General features: G+C 36.5%; 2 protein-coding genes across 6 annotated transcripts in view; both read left to right on the top strand.

Annotated features, from left to right (window-relative positions):
* Positions 1 to 18,115, top strand: part of LOC134851749 (14-3-3 protein homolog 1-like) — a 524,146-nt gene that overhangs the window by 100,212 nt on the left and 405,819 nt on the right. The gene's annotated exons all lie outside the window — the stretch shown is intronic.
* Positions 9,730 to 15,069, top strand: LOC134851750 (uncharacterized). The gene is made up of 3 exons (XM_063867977.1): positions 9,730 to 9,888; positions 10,074 to 10,549; positions 13,851 to 15,069. Exons 1-3 carry the CDS (start codon positions 9,846 to 9,848, stop codon positions 14,829 to 14,831), a joined length of 1,500 nt encoding a protein of 499 aa, XP_063724047.1. The 5' UTR covers positions 9,730 to 9,845; the 3' UTR covers positions 14,832 to 15,069.

The following is an 18,115-nucleotide window of genomic DNA, read 5'->3' as shown; positions in this document are numbered from 1 at the left end:
ATCCTTTGCTTTAGGGGGTGCAAAAAACTTAAAATACATCCATTATAGGCAATTCTATCTGTGCTGTAATCGAGGAGGGTAGATTTTAATTGACAATTCTCTTGATGCATTGAAATAGACTTGATTTATTCATAAAATTTTGTCGATGTATTTATATAGCGTTGGTATGGCTCTATCCAACCTGTGCACATACCGTCGCATGACGGAAGGGCCCATTTTAATTGACCCTTTTTTTAAAAAAAAGGTTAGAGATTATTATTATGATTATTATTATTATGAATTTACAGTAAAACAATACTGAAGGGTGTATAAGACCCGGAAACGAAAATCAAACGCTAAAAGTTAGTTTGGCGACAATTTGCACAAAGGCAAAGAACGCGCCAAGTACAAGAAGAAGAAGAGTTGTAGACATCATTGAAATAGCACCAGTAAGTTTTGAACAGTTTTGCTTTGAGGCCGTTAGAATTGAGGAAATCTATTCTGTTGTTCAATAGGTTTGCGAGTCTCTGTGTGCGATACCAGAAATTTCCTTTCAGCTGTTCTTTGCTGACGTAAGGCAGGTCAAAAAGGTTGTTTCTCCGGGAAGAAAAGTTCACAAAGGGATGCCAGTTGAAGTCGAAACGATTGTTTATGACTTTGGATAACGTCAAAATGTCGTTCAGCTCGATGTACAAAGAAAGAGGCAAGAGATTCAACGTAGACAATTTGTCAGTATAGCAATTCTCCGAATAGTTTGTTGCCCTGTTCGCAGCTTTCTTCTGAATGTTTTCGAGTTTTGTGAGGTCCGTTTTTGAAGAATACCAAACTGAGCTCCCGTAGCATATGATAGGTAAAACCATCGACTTGTAGAGATTACTTTTGTTGATGCTTGAAGTTGCTTCGCCGAGGATCGCTTTAAAAGGAATAGGACTTTGATCGCTTTGGCAGATGCGAACTTTATGTGTTCGCTCCACTTAAGAGAACTTGAAACCTTCACTCCGAGATCTTTTTCACAACTTGATGTTTTCAATTCGTTGCACCCAAGGTAGAAAGGTCCACAGTTTTTAGTTTTGAAGTGCATAACGCAACACTTATCTATGTTGAAAGAATTTTGATGTGAGGTACACCAATTCCATAGGCGGTCGAGGTCGAACTGTAGATCGCAGGGCTCATTGTGCTTGTGTAGTGATAGGAGTTTAGAATCGTCGGCAAAGCTGAAAACCTCTGATGATAGATCGTTGGGAAGATCAATCAAATATATTAGAAAAAGCAGTGGTCCCAGAATTGATCCCTGGGGGACGCCACTTGAGACCCATAGGTATTCTGAGGCGCGTCCTTCGATGTCCACAAACTGTTGCCTGTTTTTCAGATAACTTTGCAGAACTTTGAGCATGTTTCCTCGGACACCAATTTTGGAGAGTTTTGACAGGAGAATATTGTGGTCAATTTTGTCGAAGGCTTTCGAGAAGTCTAAGTACACTGCGTCTACTACTTGTTCACTGATATCAACGTTGGAGTAGATTTCGCCTAAATACACAAGAAGTTGGGTTATTGTAGACTTTTTCTTTTGGAAACCGAATTGAGTTGTAGGCATAAGATTTGCAACATGTTCGTAAAGTGGGTCGAAAATGCACTTCTCGTAGACTTTAGAAATTATACTCAACAGCGTGATTGGTCGATAGTTCTCTACCTTTGCTTTGTTGTCTTTCTTGTGCAGTGGTTTCACCATTCCAACTTTCCAGTCAGATGGAAAAATTGATGTGTGTTTGATTGACTTGAAAAGACTTGCGATAGACTTGCTCAACGCTTTGCAGTTCCTAAACAAAGCCGCTGGGAGTCTGTCGGGCCCAGTTGATTTGCTTACGTCAAGAGACGAAGTCACTTTGGTTATTTTGGAAAGTGAAACATCGTAGTCGCTTATCTGAATCTGAGTATCGGATGGTTGGAAAATAGATGATGGAGTCGTGAATACCGACCGAAAGAATCTGTTGAATAACGTCGCTTTATCGAGATTTGATGTCGCTCGAGAGTGTTTCCAAAATACAGATGGAGGAAGAACTTGGGGATTTTTGATTGACTTGTAGTATTTGAACAGAGCGCGTGTGTCACGAGCATTCGCAAGTAAAGATTCGTAGTTTGATTGGTCTACTTCGAGCTCATGCTCACATATCCGCAGTTGTGCGTTCACTTTGTCTTCCATTGCGGGACTTGTTTTCTGGTTCCTCAGAGTGTTCAGACGCTTGAGCTTGTCTGAGGTAGCAGACGAAACCCACGGGGCGAGACTGCTTCTGTGTTTTGTGCGAACGGGAACAGCGCTTGACAGAATATCCAATAGCCAGCTGTGCCATTGGCTCAGAAGTGCGTTTGGGTTTGTCCAGCAAATTCCTTTGAATGGTTTGTTCAGAATGATATTGTCCAGTTGATCGTAATCTGCACGGCTTTTACAGGTTTGGGTTGAGTTTTCATGTACTGTAGTGGAATGTTAATCTTGAATGCTTTATGGTTGGAGGCTGCACGATTCGAGAGCCAGTAGTGCTCGTTCAGCTCACGGTCTAAATTAATGGATATGATAAAATCAGAGTTGCACAGGGCAACATCGAGTGTACCCCTAGCGCATGTGTCAAAAGTGACGAACTGACTCAAGTTTAATTTCTCGAAAAGGAACAAAACTTCGCTTTCGTATTCGTTTGTTGAGGAAAAGGAGTTGCCAGTCGGTGTTTATAAAATTGATATCGCCCATGATGATGAGATTTGCGCTTCTGAAGGTGCTGCATTCGATTAGAATATCGGACCATTTGTTCAAGGACCATCTGTAGAGACTGCCTTCAGGAGGATTGTATGAGCAAACTAGGAGAATAGTTTCCAAATTACTCCCCAGTAGACAAGCTACAGCGTCCTCATGCCCTTTGAAAAGTTCGATTGGAGTATGAGGAACATCACTTCTGATTGCAATCAATACACCGCCGTGCTTGCTGTGTGTCTTTGTTTTGCGCTCTGATATGTATAACAATTTCGCCGTCGTGTATATCGCTTGTTAGCCATGTCTCTGTTAAGGCAAAAACTGATGAAGTTGAGAGAATTGAGGCTTTTATGAACGCATTTCTTCTTGTTTTGGTTAAGATACTGCACACGTTTAGACAACTAATTTCTAGAGTTTTCATTCGTTGTTGGTAGTATTAATTTCGATTAGGTTTTCTTCGTGATAAAGTTTCAAAGAACGTATACGAAGTTTGGATGCTTCTATTCCTGAGTTGATCATCTCACGCCGCTTCTTGAGCAGCTCATTCTCGATGATGAGTTCTTCGGTTGACAAAAATTTTGAGATATATATCTTCTGGTCCAAGTCTTTTAAACTTTTGGCACGAGATAAAATCAACCGCACATCCCATGCTTGTTGCAATGTAACTAGAAGCGTTATTGGTCGTTTGGTTTCCTTGCGGAATTTTCCAATTCTTTCAATATTCGATATGGTTGGATTTACTTTCAAATGTTTCAGGATGTCAATTACTTTCGAATTTTCTTCTTCTGTGTTTTCGGCTCTTGTTTTCTCGGTGTCTTCAAATATTCCATCAATACGGATTTGCATATCTCTGTTGTTCGGTTTGTGAACGGACTTTGTAACCTGCTTAGTGGAAGCATGAGTCTTGGTTGGATCATGTTCGAGTTTAGCGACCGCAGTGTTGATCGCAGCAACTCCGGAGTGCAGTGGTTTGATATCTTCAATGACATTTGTAAGTGTTTTTCTTTGATAGACATTTCAATTTTGGGCAGAACTGCAGCATTGAAGTCTGTAAAAGCAGCGGTGAGAGTAGAAAAACTTTCCTTCATTGAGTGGTTGTTGTTTGCAGAACATGTTGATGAAAGACAAAGATGAAAGTCTAGAAAGTCTAGTTAGTCTAGTTAGTTGTTTGCAGAACATGTTGATGAAGAGACAAAGATGAAAGTCTAGTTAGTTCCATCATTAAAAAAATGCTCGATTTAGTGGCTTTCGTCTCATTTTCTCTGAGCCAGTTTGTCATTATACTCATCTTAGTCTCGATTGTGTATTGAATTTCTTATCGATCTCAAGTACTTTTCTATCGCAACTGTTGATTAGCTCTATAGATGTAATTTTATTATATGTAGAAGTTCTAACGTTTCCTTTTAGGGCTTCGAAAACTAATATGATCAATCAATCTATTATATATTTAAATGCGGGCTTCACTATTTTGCCATGTTTAAGCTTTTTCTATGTATTATTTTTTGCATATTAAACGAAAGAACTTTGTCGTATATTGCAATGGTTAAGAATTTTTTTCGATCTTTCAGTTTGAAGTCAGTGGTTATTTTACCGAGTTTAACATAAGCAGCCTAACAGTGGGATGCTGTCAGGGTGTCCACGGGGTTGAGAGTTTTGCCTCCAATTACGAATATCCAAATTCTTTTAGTGTGCGATATCCGATATATATTTTTTAGAAGTTTTCCGAAAACTCCAATTAAAAATATTTTACAACACTTAAATTCCCAACCCTGTATTTGGGTGCTGTCAGAGTACTCTCAAGGATTGCGAGTCTTGCTTCCAAATATGACTGCTCAAATCCTTGTAGTTTTTGAGATATGCTGTGTTTAAGATTTCTCTTGAATTTTTCAGAAAACTTAGATTTCAAAACATTCAAAAGAATGGAAATTCCCAAGCTTGTAATTGGGTTCTGTGAGGGTACTCTCAAGAATTCCAAATGACAAATCATGCGTTCGAATGTGACTTCTCAAATGCTCTTAATTTCCATGATGTATTTTTTGTAATGCTGTTTCCATGATGTATTTTTTTTGGAATTTAGATATAAAAAATTTTGATCCCATCTATAGTGAGGCTCTGTCAGGGTACTCCCAGGAGTTGTGAGTTTTTCCTCCAAATGTAACTGCTCAAATCCTTGTAGTTTTTGAGATCTGACATTTTTTGTGATTTTTCAAAAAATATATAGAAAACTTGAATTTTTTTTGTTTCGACTTTCAAAGAAAACGGAATATTTGTGCTCAGTGTGGTTTTTTATTCAGTCAATTTTCACCGATCGAAATAATTTTTTCAACAAAAATTTTTTATACCCCTTTGAAGATATTGACTTCAAATTTAAAAAGATATTTCACCTCCGATTATTTTTTGTAAAGCTCTGGGGTTTGAAAATTGGCCATGTTCTGGTCTAAATTAGCGCGCTTTGAAGAGTTTATTATAAATGCTGTGAACGTAACGCGATTTGTTTATGCGTGGCGAATTATCCCGCTCAACAAAATCGTTCTAAATTGAATTGAGGCTAGCTAATTGTTGATCGTATCAATTTCGTACGACTCAAAGTTTTACACTTTGACCTTGTCCAAAATGTATAGGTTTTCAATATTTTCTTTTCCCTAAAGTTATTCGATATGAATTAAGGACAGTCGGAACATTCATGGCTTTGCCCTGATATACGAGCAGTCTTGTTTTTCAAAATTTGAATTTCCTGACTCTATAGTTGAGTACTCTCAGGGGTTGCGAATATTGCCTCCAAATACGACTGCTCTAATCTTGGTAGTTTTCGAGATATGACGTTATTTGTGTTTTCCGAGATGTGACGGTTCTTAATCTATCTATTTCTATTATATATTTAAATGCGGGCTTCACTATCTCGCCATGTTTAAGCTTTTTCAACGTATTATTTTTGCATGTTTAAGCTATATCGTATATTGCAATGGTTGAGATTTTTTTTTGGAGTTTCCAATTTGATTTTAGTGGCTATTTTACCGATTTTAAATTAAGCAGCCAAATATTGAATTAGGGCTGGCGAATTTGGCCTATAATTTTGAATGCCCGAATCATTTTAGTTAACGAGATAAGACGATATTTGAGATTTTTTTCAAAAATGTTCAGAATTTTCAAATAACAAAATAGTTTCCAAAACTTGAAGTTCCCAACCCTGTAGTTGGGTACTGTCAGACCACTATCAAAGATTGCGAGTCTTGCCTTTAAATATGACGGCTTAAATCCTTGTAGTTTTCGAGATATGACGTTTTTTGTGAATTTTTCAAAAATTTTCAGAAAACTTAAATTTTTATTATTTTAAAATCTGAAATTCCCAACACTGTTGTTGGGTACTGTCAGACCACTATCAAGGACTGTGAGTCTAACCTCCAAATATGACTGCTCAAATCGTTGTAGTTTTTGAAATATGATGTTTTTTGCGCTTTTTTCAAAAATTTTCAGAAAATTTTAAATGAATATTTTTTAACATTTGAAATTCGAAACCTTGTAGTTGGGTGCTGTCAGAGTACTCTAAGGAAATACATATCTTGAAACTACCAATTCGATGAAGATAAAATCTTTTGTCAGTGTACACCGTGGCGTCTCAAATCTTGCCTCTTAATATGAATGCTCAAATCCTTTTAGTTACCGAGATAAGACGCTTTTTTCATTTTTTTTCGGGAAACTTAGGTTTAAAAAAATCCGCAAAGTTTTGAATTGCTAACCTTATGAGGGTGCTCTCAGAGGTCGTTAATCTGGCCTCCAAATTTCTCCAGAGGCCCATAAAGTTTTCGAGATGACGCTTTTAAAATGGGAATTAAAAAAAGTTCGAAATTACCAACCCTTTAATTGGGTGCAGTCAGAGTACACTAAAAGTTTGCAGATGTTGTTTCCAAGATATGCGGTTTTTCATGAGCTGTCGAAAGATTTCGAAGCACCGGAGGCGCGTTAAACGCTAGTTCATTTTAATCTTAAATTTGCAATATATGTGGTTTTTATGAGTTGCTAAAATTCTATGCAACGGAGGTGCGTTACACGCATGTTGAGTCAGAAGTATATCTATCTGTCTATATATCTATATCTATCTATCTATATCTATCCATCTATCTATATCTATCTATCTATATCTATATATCTCTATCTATCTATATCCATACTTTGTTTAAATGCTAGTGACAGCTATTTCCCATTTTTAAGCGTAACAATTTTGCCTCTTAACGAAAGAATTTTTTCATGTTTAAGCCATATCATATATTGCAATGCTTAAGAAAATTTTTCAATTAGTTTTCCGCAAGGTCAGTAATTTTTCAGTAATTTTTTTTCAAGGCCAAATAAAGTCGTCTGTCTGTCTGTCTGAATACGGTGCGTACCCACGGAGCCGCATTCCCAGATAGCCCAAAAAACTAAATACCTACCATTTTAATTTAATTAAATCAGTAAACTCTTCAATAAATTGAGACAAGTTTTGATTGGGCAAAAATGCCTCAAAACTTTGCAGCTTGTTAGCTAACAAAATTCCAAAAAATTCTAAGAGATTTGATTGGCTAATACTTTTACTCTCATTGAATTAGCCAACCAAACGTTCCCTCTTTGGTATTTTTTATGATATCCATTTTGAAGGGGAGCACGCGCTGAAAACCGCAATTTTTGATCAAAATTTTTCAAAAAATCTCAAAAACGGCGTTTTGGTTTGTTTTTTTAAACATTTGCCCCCCCCCCCCCCCCCCCTTCTCGAGAAAATCCTAGATCCGCCCCTGCATTAACAATGTAATCAATAATACTTTCGGTTGGGGGCCCTTAATAGTTTTTATTGTCTGCCGGGAGGGGGATGGGGGGGCGTGGTGGGGTAAACGTGGGTATGGGACGGGGGTAATTGGGAGTAGGGTAAGGAAGAATGATGGGACTAAGTGTGTGTGTGTGTGTGTGTGTGGGTGGGGGTATAGAAAGGGGGTGCCGTAAATAAGAAAACAATGTACAAGAAGGGGGGGTAATTGTTGAGTCGATCCAAAATTTCGCCTATCCGGGAACGAATTTATTTTTCGGCTATCCGGGAACGAATTTATTTTTCGGCTATCCGGGAACAAATTTGTTTTTCGGCTATCCGGGAACGAATTTATTTTTCGGCTATCCGAGTATTCGGCTCGGTGACATGCCACCCTGAATACCTGCTTTTTCAATCTATCTTTCTATATTTATTTATCTATCTATCTAGCTGTATCTATCTATCTATCTATCTATCTATCTATCTATATCTATCTATCTCTATCTATCTATACTATATTTAAATGCTAGTGACAGCTATCTCCCATGTTTAAGCTTAACAGTTTTGCATGTTTAACGAAGGAATTTCTTCATGTTTAAGCCATATCATATCTTGCAAAGATTAAGAAAATTTTTCAATTAGTTTTCCGAAAGGTCATTAACTTTTCAGTAATTTTTTTCAAGGCCAAATTAAGTCTGTCTTACTGTCTAAATACCTGTTTTTTTTTAATTGATTTGATTATGTCTGTCTACCTGTCTCCTAGTTTTTTAACTTTGAATTTGGTTTCGACGATTTAGTTCAAAATAGTTCTGGGTGCTGTCAGAGTACTCTCAAGGATTGCGAATCTTAATCCAAATAAGACGTTTCAAATCCTTGTAGTTTTCGAGATATCACGTTTTTTTTTGTGATTTTTTCAAAGAGTTTTAGAAAACTTGAATTAATTTTTGTTTTCTAAATTTGAAATTCTTTACCCTGTATTTGGGTGCTGTCAGGGTACTCTCATGGGTTGCGAATCTAGCCTCCAAATATGACTGCTCAAATCCTTGTAGTTTTCGAGATGTGACGTTTTTTGTGATTTTTCAAAAAATTCTGAAAACTTAACGATTTTTTTCTTCAAATTTTTAAATTCCCAACCCTATAGTTAGGGGCTATCAGAGTAATCTCAGGTATTGCGAACTTTGTGTTCAATTATAAGCGCTTAAAGCGTTGTAGTTTTGGAGATAAGACGTTTTTTGTGATTTTTTCAAAAAATTTCAAAAAACTTGTATTAATTTGTTTTCAAAATTTGAAATTCCTTACCCTGTAGTTGGGTGCTATCAGGGTAATCTCAGGAGTTGCGAATCTTGCCTTCAAAATTGACTGCTCAAATCTTTGTAGTTTCTGAGATATGACGTTTTTTGTGATTTTTCAAAAAAAATTGCCGGAAAACTTAACGAAATTTTTTTTCTTCAATATTTGAAATTACCAACCCTGTAGTTGGGGGGCTTTCAGAGTACTCTCACGGGTTGTGAACCTTGCATTCACTTATGACTGCTCAAATTTTTGTGGTTTTCCAGCTATGACGTTTTTGTGTTTGTCAAAGTTTTCAGAAAACGAAACTTCGATTTTTTTTAAATTTGAAATTCCTAACCCTGTAGTTGGGTGCTGTCAGGGTACTCATAGGGGTTGCTAATCTTGCCTCCGAGAATCTCAAATTCTTGTAGTTTTCGAGATATAAGGATTTTTTTCTTTGATTTTTCCAAAATTTTCAATTAACTTAGGTTTAGAAAAATTCTCAATTTGAATATCCCAACTTTGTAATTGGGTGCTGCTAGGGTACTCACAGGAGTTGTTAATCTTGCCTCCAGTTGTGACTACTCAAAGATTTCTACTTTTCGAGATTTAACTTTTTCGAGATGACGGAAAATAGGAATTTAAAAGTTTATAAAATATAAAATTACCAGCCATGTAATTGGGTGCTCTCAGAGTACACTAAAAGCCTGCAGATGTGGTTTCCAATGTATGCGGTTTTTCTTGAGTTGTTAAAAGTTCGAAGCACCGGAGGTGCGTTATACGCTAGTTCCAGTGAACATAATTTGCGGAACCTTTGTTACTCTGGTATGGATTGGTGTGATATTGATGTGACAAGACTCAAACATTTGCTCAACTGTTACGCTCAACTATTATTACTAGTCGCTTCATGCAGAAATTATTGCCAATTGCTGTACACGCTTACCAATAGATAAGAATATATATATATATATATATTAGCTAGAGAGAATGCGTTTGACTTGAAGGCGCAAAATAAATGTAATTATTGGACCTCAGTTTTGCAATGCCAAAGCGTTATTTATATACAGTAGTTCCTCTGAAATGCTAGTTTACTCGGCAAAGGAGAAGTTTCTGATTTTTTCTAGTAAGTTTTTCACTTAGACTAATGCATTTTTAGAAATTGTTTTAAATAAACAAAGTTATTTTGATCCCATAGAAGGTTCTAGGATATTTTAATTGCCCTTGTTTCCTAGAAGTATTTTGTTTCGGATGAGTATTTTTTGTAGAGTTTTTTTTAGCTTTTCTAGTTTCAAGCGATATCTTTTTCAGAGAAGTCGTTGAGTAGTGTGAAAGCAGTTGCTGTTCCGATTGGGGACACTGTGACAGATCTGCTGCTGATCGTAGAATACAATCACAGGGGACAGCATGACAGGGCACTCACTCTACTCACAATATTCCTCCTCTCCCACATCACCTGCTGTCTGGTCATATTCCACAGAGTCAAACACAAGCAGGAGGCCAGAGCTGTGTGGAGTGCTCCCTGGAGCAGGGTTCTATTCACTCTGGCAACTGTGTTCACCTTGGGCCCAGTGGTGCTGAAATTGGTGGAAATACACGGGGAAGAGGATAGAGTACATGGGGCTAGGAAGCCGACCTGCTACTCCAAACTCACTCTCTGTTTCCTGGAGAGTCTGCCACAAGTGGTGCTCAACACTTTCTACATCTGCCAGGATGGATGTTTCTGCGCCAATCAGATTGTTTCATTAACTCTCAGTGTGGCTGCCGCATGCTATGCCGTCCAAAGGGTAAGCACACACACAAACAGCCAACCTTGAGTTTACTTCGATCGTAACAACACGTTGTCAACAAATTTTTCCGAACAAGCCACAAAAACTGTCCATCAGGATATGCACACCCAAATGGAAAAAATACGAGTTGTTAAATTTGGTTCAATGAAATTGATTAGTTTTCAAGTTTTCTATGAGTTTGCTCAAATTAATCAAATACCTTGTACAGTGCTGATTTAAATTAACCGGACAAAACGCGTTTAACTTGAAATTTAAAACGCGTTTTTCTCAAATTGGGTTTAGTTTAGGTAAAAACTTATGAAGGCAAAACTTTTTTAAAATTTTAACAGAATTAATATGGTGTAATTTTTACTGCAAAATTCGGGCCCAAATTTTTACCCAAAAAAATGGGTCATTTTGGCTTTTCTTGGTTAATCAAAAATTACGCCAAAAATACCCAGTCGATCACAGACATAATTATAACAAAGAGAGCGCCTTGGGTAGCCCAACAAACTTTAAGAAGGGTATATTCTCAAAAACAATTGCAAACCGTTTAAAAAGTTGATATTTTATATAGTAAAAACGACCTTTTTTGTCTATCAAACAAAAATAAATTAACTTACACAAAGTTTTGGTGAATATACCCTTCTTAACGTTTGTTGGGCTACGTAAGGCGCTCTCTGTGATATAATTATGTCTGTGATCGACTGGGTATTTTTGGCGTAATTTTTGATTAACTAAGAAAAGCCAAAATGACCCATTTTTTGGGTAAAAATTTGGGCCCGAATTTTGCAGTAAAAATTACACCATAATAATTCTGCTAAAATTTTAAGCAACTCTTGTCTTCATAAGTTTTCACCGGGGGCGTTAAACAGTGCCGTAGTACAACAGTGGCAAAAAATGCGGGAAAAATTCAGAATAATTTAAAGACATTTTCGGCACTGTTGACTAAAGTTTTCATTTTCGGCACTGTTGAACTGATTTTTTTTCGGCACTGTTGTACTGCCCCGTTTTCACCTAAACTCAACCCAATTTGTGATAAACGCGCTTTACATTTCAAGTTTAACATGTTTTGTCCGGTTAATTTAAATCAGCACTGTATTTTAAAGAAGCTTTAATAATTATCTCATAATTGCAAAGTTTGAAAACGCGAGCTGGGTGGCCAGTCAATAAGCAGAATGGTCTAAGAGCAGAATGGGTCCAAGAGAAGAAAAACATCAGCTTTTATTAGCTAATCTGTAAATAAATTATTGGAAAGGTCAATAATACCAAAGCAATGAACATTTTATGCATAATTTGAGTAATTTAATCAAAAACTTTAAAAAAATTAATCACAAAGTTTTTATGAAATTAGTCATTTCATGCATAATTTTATTCGTTTTCTTGGTAGTTTTTGACGATTCTAATAATAGTTTTATCAATTAGCTGGTATAAACCAATATAAGTCAATATTTTTTTATTTTTCTGCTCGGACCCATTCTGCTTATTGCTCCGCCTTCCGCGTGCAGATACTGCTAGAAAATCAAAGTGCGTTCTGTATTTAGACAACCGCGTGTTCATACTCGTCAGTGTTTAGACAAATACTGTATGATCCAATCAGAATCGAGATAAGACATAAATAATCCGAAATAAATAATAATTATTTAGTAACTTCTTCCTTGTCTGGATTCTGATTGGTTGAAACAGTATTTGTCTAAATACTGACGTGTCTGAATACGCGGTTGTCTAAATACTGCTACGTAACCTAGAAAACCTAACAAATCATTCGAGACTATATGTCACTAAATTTTCGAAATCTATCTGAACTTTTTTTACTGGTTTTCACTTGTCAGATGTTTACGAGGTCCCTAATTTGACATGTTTAAATGTCAATACTGTATATTGCAACATAATATGTTATTAGTTTTAACGTTATAAAAGGTTGAAGTACGTCCTTATATCCGTACGAACAGTTAAATGCAAAGTAATCTGCGGTTTTTACTATACTATACAGCACTGAAACGTGATATCTCGTTCATTTAAAATGCAATATATTGGGTTTTTTATGTCAAAAACAAAATATCGATTCCTTAAACACGTGTGATAAGAAAGGGCATATGATTCTCCGGGTCTTTCAGAGGCTAGAAATTGTATAATCCTGAAATTTTTTTCGCGCCTTTTTGTTCCGACCTTCGATACGAAAGTAACGGAATATTTGTGCTCGGGGTGGGTTTTTTTTTCTTCAGACAAATTTCGACTTTTTAACTAGCCTTTTTTGACGGAAGTGTTTTATATCATTATTGTTGTCCTGAGCTTAAATTTGAAACAATATTTCACCTGTGATCGTTTTTCGTAAAGTTATGAGGATTTAAAGATTGCCATTTAGGGGCAATTTGGGACAATTCACGCGCGATATAATTCGCGCTATTAACGCATAAGCGGAGATTTAATCCGTCTTAGAAATCGTTCCAAATTGGTTGAAAGAAGCTTATTTGCCATAATTTATATGTTAAAAGGAGAAAAATTTATCTTTTTTTCTTTATATGGCGTGTGTGGGGGGGATGAGTTTCAAAAAAAAAATTCAAATTTCAGAATAAAAAATTTTCATTTAATTTTATTACATTTAATTTTTTTTGCTATTACTGCTCCATACACCTCAAAAGGCAGTCGGAACCTTCAGGGCTTCGCCCTGATACGAGCAGTCTTGTCTTATTGATATTCAAAAAGTTGGTTTTGTCGTTGCTTGTGTTTGCGAAGTTCACCCTCGGCTGTGTAAAAAAAAAAAAACATTTTACGCACACCTCTGAACGTTTTTCAAATCCGTTGAAAAAACGGTGAGTATTCACAAGTACCAAAATGATAAATCAGTCCCATTTGTACCAAAATAAAAAATCAATCGCGTAAGTACTAGAAAAATTCAATGGTCGAAGACTACTAAGCCGACTATTTCAAGCTCTTGGTTTAAGGTCGCCGGTGGGTGCGCGTCGCCGCTTTGCGGAGATAACAGGCTCTAATTTTCGTATAGAGTCCTACCCTCTGTTGGCAAGCTCGCAACAAGTTGGCGCGAATGCGGCGGTCACTATTCTGCTGTTTAGTTTTCTTCTGTTTGAATAGTAGAAAATTAATGTAATAATTCGTTGGCTCACAATTCGACCAATAAGAAATTGAGTTGAATAATTTTGGTACAAATGGGACCGATTTTTCATTTTGGTACAATTTAACCTTGGTACAAATGGGACTTCACCGAAAAAACAGTCAACATTTTGCTCCTGTCCGATCTGCGATTTAAATTAGCCGTCGGTTTTTTTCATGCACTAATTGTGTGTTTGTTTTTGTTTAGTACACCAATCCGGCCAGTGAGAAGTTGTCCCGTCCGATTGAGAACACAATACACACACTTTGGCTGTTCTGCATCCTAATAGGAAATATCCTGCCCTTCACTCTGATGGCCGGTCTCCTCTCCCCCATCTTCCTACTGACGGGACTCCTCTCAGTCTACGCTCTCACCTTCCAAATGCTATGCAGAGCAGTGCTCATCAACCTCATCATCCTGCAAAAAAATAGAAACAAGTGGGGATCTTTCCAAGGTTGCCTATTCAACGCATTCGTCCACAGTGACTCAGAGGCCATCAACAAGAGGTTCAAGGCGGCTTTCTTCATAACTGCCCTGATATCATTCCTCACTCTAAGTGGGTACTTGTCACTGTTCGCGTATTGGACTATTGTTGAACCGCGCAGTGACAGGTTCGAACACACTTTAGAGTATTGTTCAAGTGTCAAGATATACGAAAAGCCGATTGTAATATTGACAGCTTCTTCATTATGTTTGCTTCTTTCAAACTCATTTCTTTTCTTTGTCATCTTGAGCGATTGGCAGAACATTCAAAACAATGCTTATAGAATCAGAAGGTTTTTCTGTGGACGCTGTTTTGCCATTAGAGGCTACGAAGCGGATCTAAGCACTGACAGAGTCGGAGTGCCTGGAGAGAAAACAGACATTGAACTAGTCTTGAAGCGAAGCGAGTCCATTTCGGACGGAAATCCGACACTTCGGAAGACGATGAAACGAGATGAGAGTTTTTGGGATGATGTTAGAATCGACACTCGAGTGCCGCCACATCTGAGAGCTCATCCAGTTGCGAGCAAAGAAACAGATCACGAGGAAGAAACTAGCTCACAGAAGGCGCCAAATAGCCCCAAAGTCGGAAACTACGGCGACGCCAGTAGCAGAGCGGAGCTGATATCATTCAAGCCCAGAACCACTAGTCTTTTGCAGCACGAAAACACCATGACGACTATTGGCGAAGCGACAGAAGTCTAAAACTAAGATACCCTTTGTAGTTCTCAAAGCTGCCCTCATTGAAGTGCATCTTTGCTTGCAATCATCCCAATTAGTTTATTTAAATTCAACAAGTTTTTGGCTGAATAAGCTTCTAATATAGCTGAATAACTCTAAGTGTATTTTAATTGTTGTTGAAAATTTAATTTGAGTAATAATGCAATGGTATTTCCATTGGAAGTTTAAGTTGCGTCGTCATACAATGTTTAATTTAGTATCGCTTTCCATATTTGTTGATTGTGTAGTTTTACTCTTTGTTTTCGTTGAACTTGAAAAGGCTTAGTGAGTTTTTTGTCACGGTGTCTGAATTTTACTTACTTAGTTCTGTCGGGAAGTGGCGCGAAGCTCCAGTGCGTTCAAAAAATTGATTGTACGTTTTTTTGCAAAGACCTGTAAAGGATTCCTTTGCCTGCGTTGAATTAGGAAAAGGTTGCCGTAGGAAATATGTGCTGTATACGTGACATTTAATCAGACCTGATGAAATATTCATAATATGCCCCGAAGTGCCGTGTTAAAAGATCTGATATGCCATATAATCCCAACAAAATTTGATGTAATCTATGGTGCTCCCTGTTGTAGCAAACAGCCTCTATAGTGGCCTTGTTTTGATTTATTTGATGCGTAGATCAGGGGTGGATCTAAGGTTTGCTCCAGGGGGGGGGGGGGGTTCGTTTCGAAATTTTGTCTCACTTTTTTTAGGTAGACGAAATTGATTTTTCCAGCGCTCCCAGAATATTATGAAGACCCTATATTGACAATATTCTGCCCCGCCATCAAATTTTCGTAAATATGACAAAAATGCCAGTTCTGACCGAAAAATTGGGTTTTTTTTCGACGCGCGCTCCACATCAAAAATGGTCATAAAATTTTTGGGTTGATCGGCAGGAGATGATTGTCATAAAATAATACCAAAGGGGAACCTTTGATTGTAGAGGGGTCGAAGCTATGACAAGAATGCGACTGCTCCCAAATCTTAAATATGCCCGTGGCATAGACTATCTAAGAGAACAATTTTAACTCTGTTCTAGCTTGTTTAACTTGCGAGAGGTAGACTATTGCAACCGGTACTAGATTTTTTCCTGTAAATACTTTTGTTTACAGTAATCAGTGCTCACCATGTGACATATAATATGATTCCAATGCACTTGCGTCCCTGTATTATGTATATTTGTATTCCTGTTTAGTGGTTCGAAATTGGTGTTTTATTTTAAGATTTCCAGCGGGAAAAAAACTGTACCTGTTGATCCAGTTTTCTCAAGTTGGGTTAATGTTATCAAAAAAGCGCCAGTCATAAATTGTTCTAGAAATTCAAAGACCTTAAAGGGCATCTTTTTTTGAAATTCGAAAGTTGAGATTTTTTCAGCGAAGTCAGTGTTTTTGTAAAGTTTACTTGCGTTTTCAATGTTTGCTCTAAAGCCAATTAATTCGCTTACATAAACGTTTTTTTAAAGAAAATTACACGTTAAAAGTATTTTTAAATTCAAAGCTCATCGAACCTTAAAATGTTGATTTTTTTTTCGTTTCAACAGTTAATAGCTAAAACTGTTGGCTTTAATGCTTGCGTTTTTCTAATTTTAATGCAGTGTTTTATCGTAAATTGCACACAGGTTAAATATTTTGCATGCATTTAGTTTGGGCCTTAATACTTTCCGATCGTTAACGATTTTTGTAAAGTGGCATTCATTTTTGTTCTTTTCCGATTGAAAAGTTTGACTTTTGATTTTTTTAAGATCAATTTTTTCCCTCTATTAGATGAAGGGCAAACTCCACTGTCGAATAGCAATTTTTTGAGGCAAAAAAAACGTGATTGACTTCTAGTTTCGAAAGTGGATTTTATTTTTCAGATTTTCCAGCGAAATAGAAAAAATATCTATTGGTCCAGTTACACAAATCGGATTAGTTGACTTCAAAAACGTGTCAATCATAAAATGTTCTTGATTTTCACAAAGCTCTTAGGCCATCTTTTTCTCCGAAGTTCGGAGTTTTTTAAAAAATTAAGTCAGTTTTTTGCGTTCATTTACCTTTTTCCAACAATCTATTATCTGTTACTTTTTTCAATTTCACTAATGCTCTTTTGCTACTCTATTGCCGTTGTGTTATTTTTTTGAGAGTATCAATTATTTTAAGATGGATTTTGAAAATAAATTCTGCGTCAAAAAGAAAAAAAATAATATGCCTAAAAATTAATTTAATGAAAAAAACTTTTTCTAATGAGATTTTTGGTGTCTGTTATACTAGATAAACGTTACGAAATATGCAAATTTTTCATTCTGTCAATGTTTTGTTCTTGAGCTGCATTTGAGTTTCCATTTTTCGCGATCTTCTTGATAATTTGAATCTTTTATCGTTTTATACTACGATTTTTTTTGTGCCAGAAATCTTCTTCACAAAAGTCCTCTGAGTTCGGTTAATTTTCTCTTTGATGCTTTTATACACTTGCGATTAGCAAACGTTATCAAATCGCATCATTTGTGCAGCTAACATTTGTGGAGCATTCAATTCTGCAGCTAACCTGATGAATTTTTTGAAAATTTAATTTTAAATACTGGTTACCATAACTATTGAAAGCCTGGGTTCAATTTCGAATCCAGACAGGACCTTTTTTATAAAGTTCAAAATAGTTTTCGTCACATCGGCTGTCTGTTTAATTTTTTTCGTCGGTTTAGTTGCCACATTTCTTTCTTTTCATGAGCTGAAGTTAATTTTTATTGTAAATGAAAGCATGCATTTCTGACTTTGTATAATTGTTTTGGTTTTTACCGCTTTTTAAGCTTCATTCGGCCTAAATGGTTTCGGCCTATACTTTATCGGCTTGATGATCTAATTTTGAGTCTTGTGAAAAAAAGTATATGGTTTTCTATCCTTTTGCGTATTTCTTGAAGGGGAAGGCTGTAAAATTTAAGAATTTCCGAGCTTAAAGCTCAGTTTTTCATGATCAGCTTTTTAATGTTTTCGGTACAACGGGCGTTACCCGAGTGTTGTCGGCTTACTTACCGCTCGATAAATGTTTTGGAACAATTATTTCATGCCTGCGATTGAACGGTTGCTGTGTTCTCGCCTCAATTTGAACGTTGTGAAACAACATTTGGAAACAAACCGTAGATTATTTTGATTTTTTTTTAATTTTCCCGGACTGGCAATAATTTAATTTTTGTCGGCAAGCTTGCAATACTATTTTTAATGTGTATTGCGAGGCAATCGATAACTTGCGTGAAACTATTTTTTTGATGTTTTCATCTGATCGTTTTAAAAATATCAATAGCAAT

This window comes from Symsagittifera roscoffensis, chromosome 7, assembly GCF_963678635.1.
Source record: "Symsagittifera roscoffensis chromosome 7, txSymRosc1.1, whole genome shotgun sequence".
Classification (NCBI taxonomy): domain Eukaryota; kingdom Metazoa; phylum Xenacoelomorpha; order Acoela; family Convolutidae; genus Symsagittifera; species Symsagittifera roscoffensis.
Note: the sequence above shows the minus strand (reverse complement) of the source record. Positions and strands in the feature narration are given on the sequence as shown.

Coding starts and splice junctions, on each gene's coding strand:
- LOC134851750 (XM_063867977.1), top strand. CDS start 9,846: ATGCTAGTTTACTCGGCAAAGGAGAAGTTTCTGATTTTTTCTA. Junction 9,889..10,073: donor GAAGTTTCTGATTTTTTCTA/GTAAGTTTTTCA, acceptor TATCTTTTTCAG/AGAAGTCGTTGAGTAGTGTG. Junction 10,550..13,850: donor CATGCTATGCCGTCCAAAGG/GTAAGCACACAC, acceptor GTTTTTGTTTAG/TACACCAATCCGGCCAGTGA.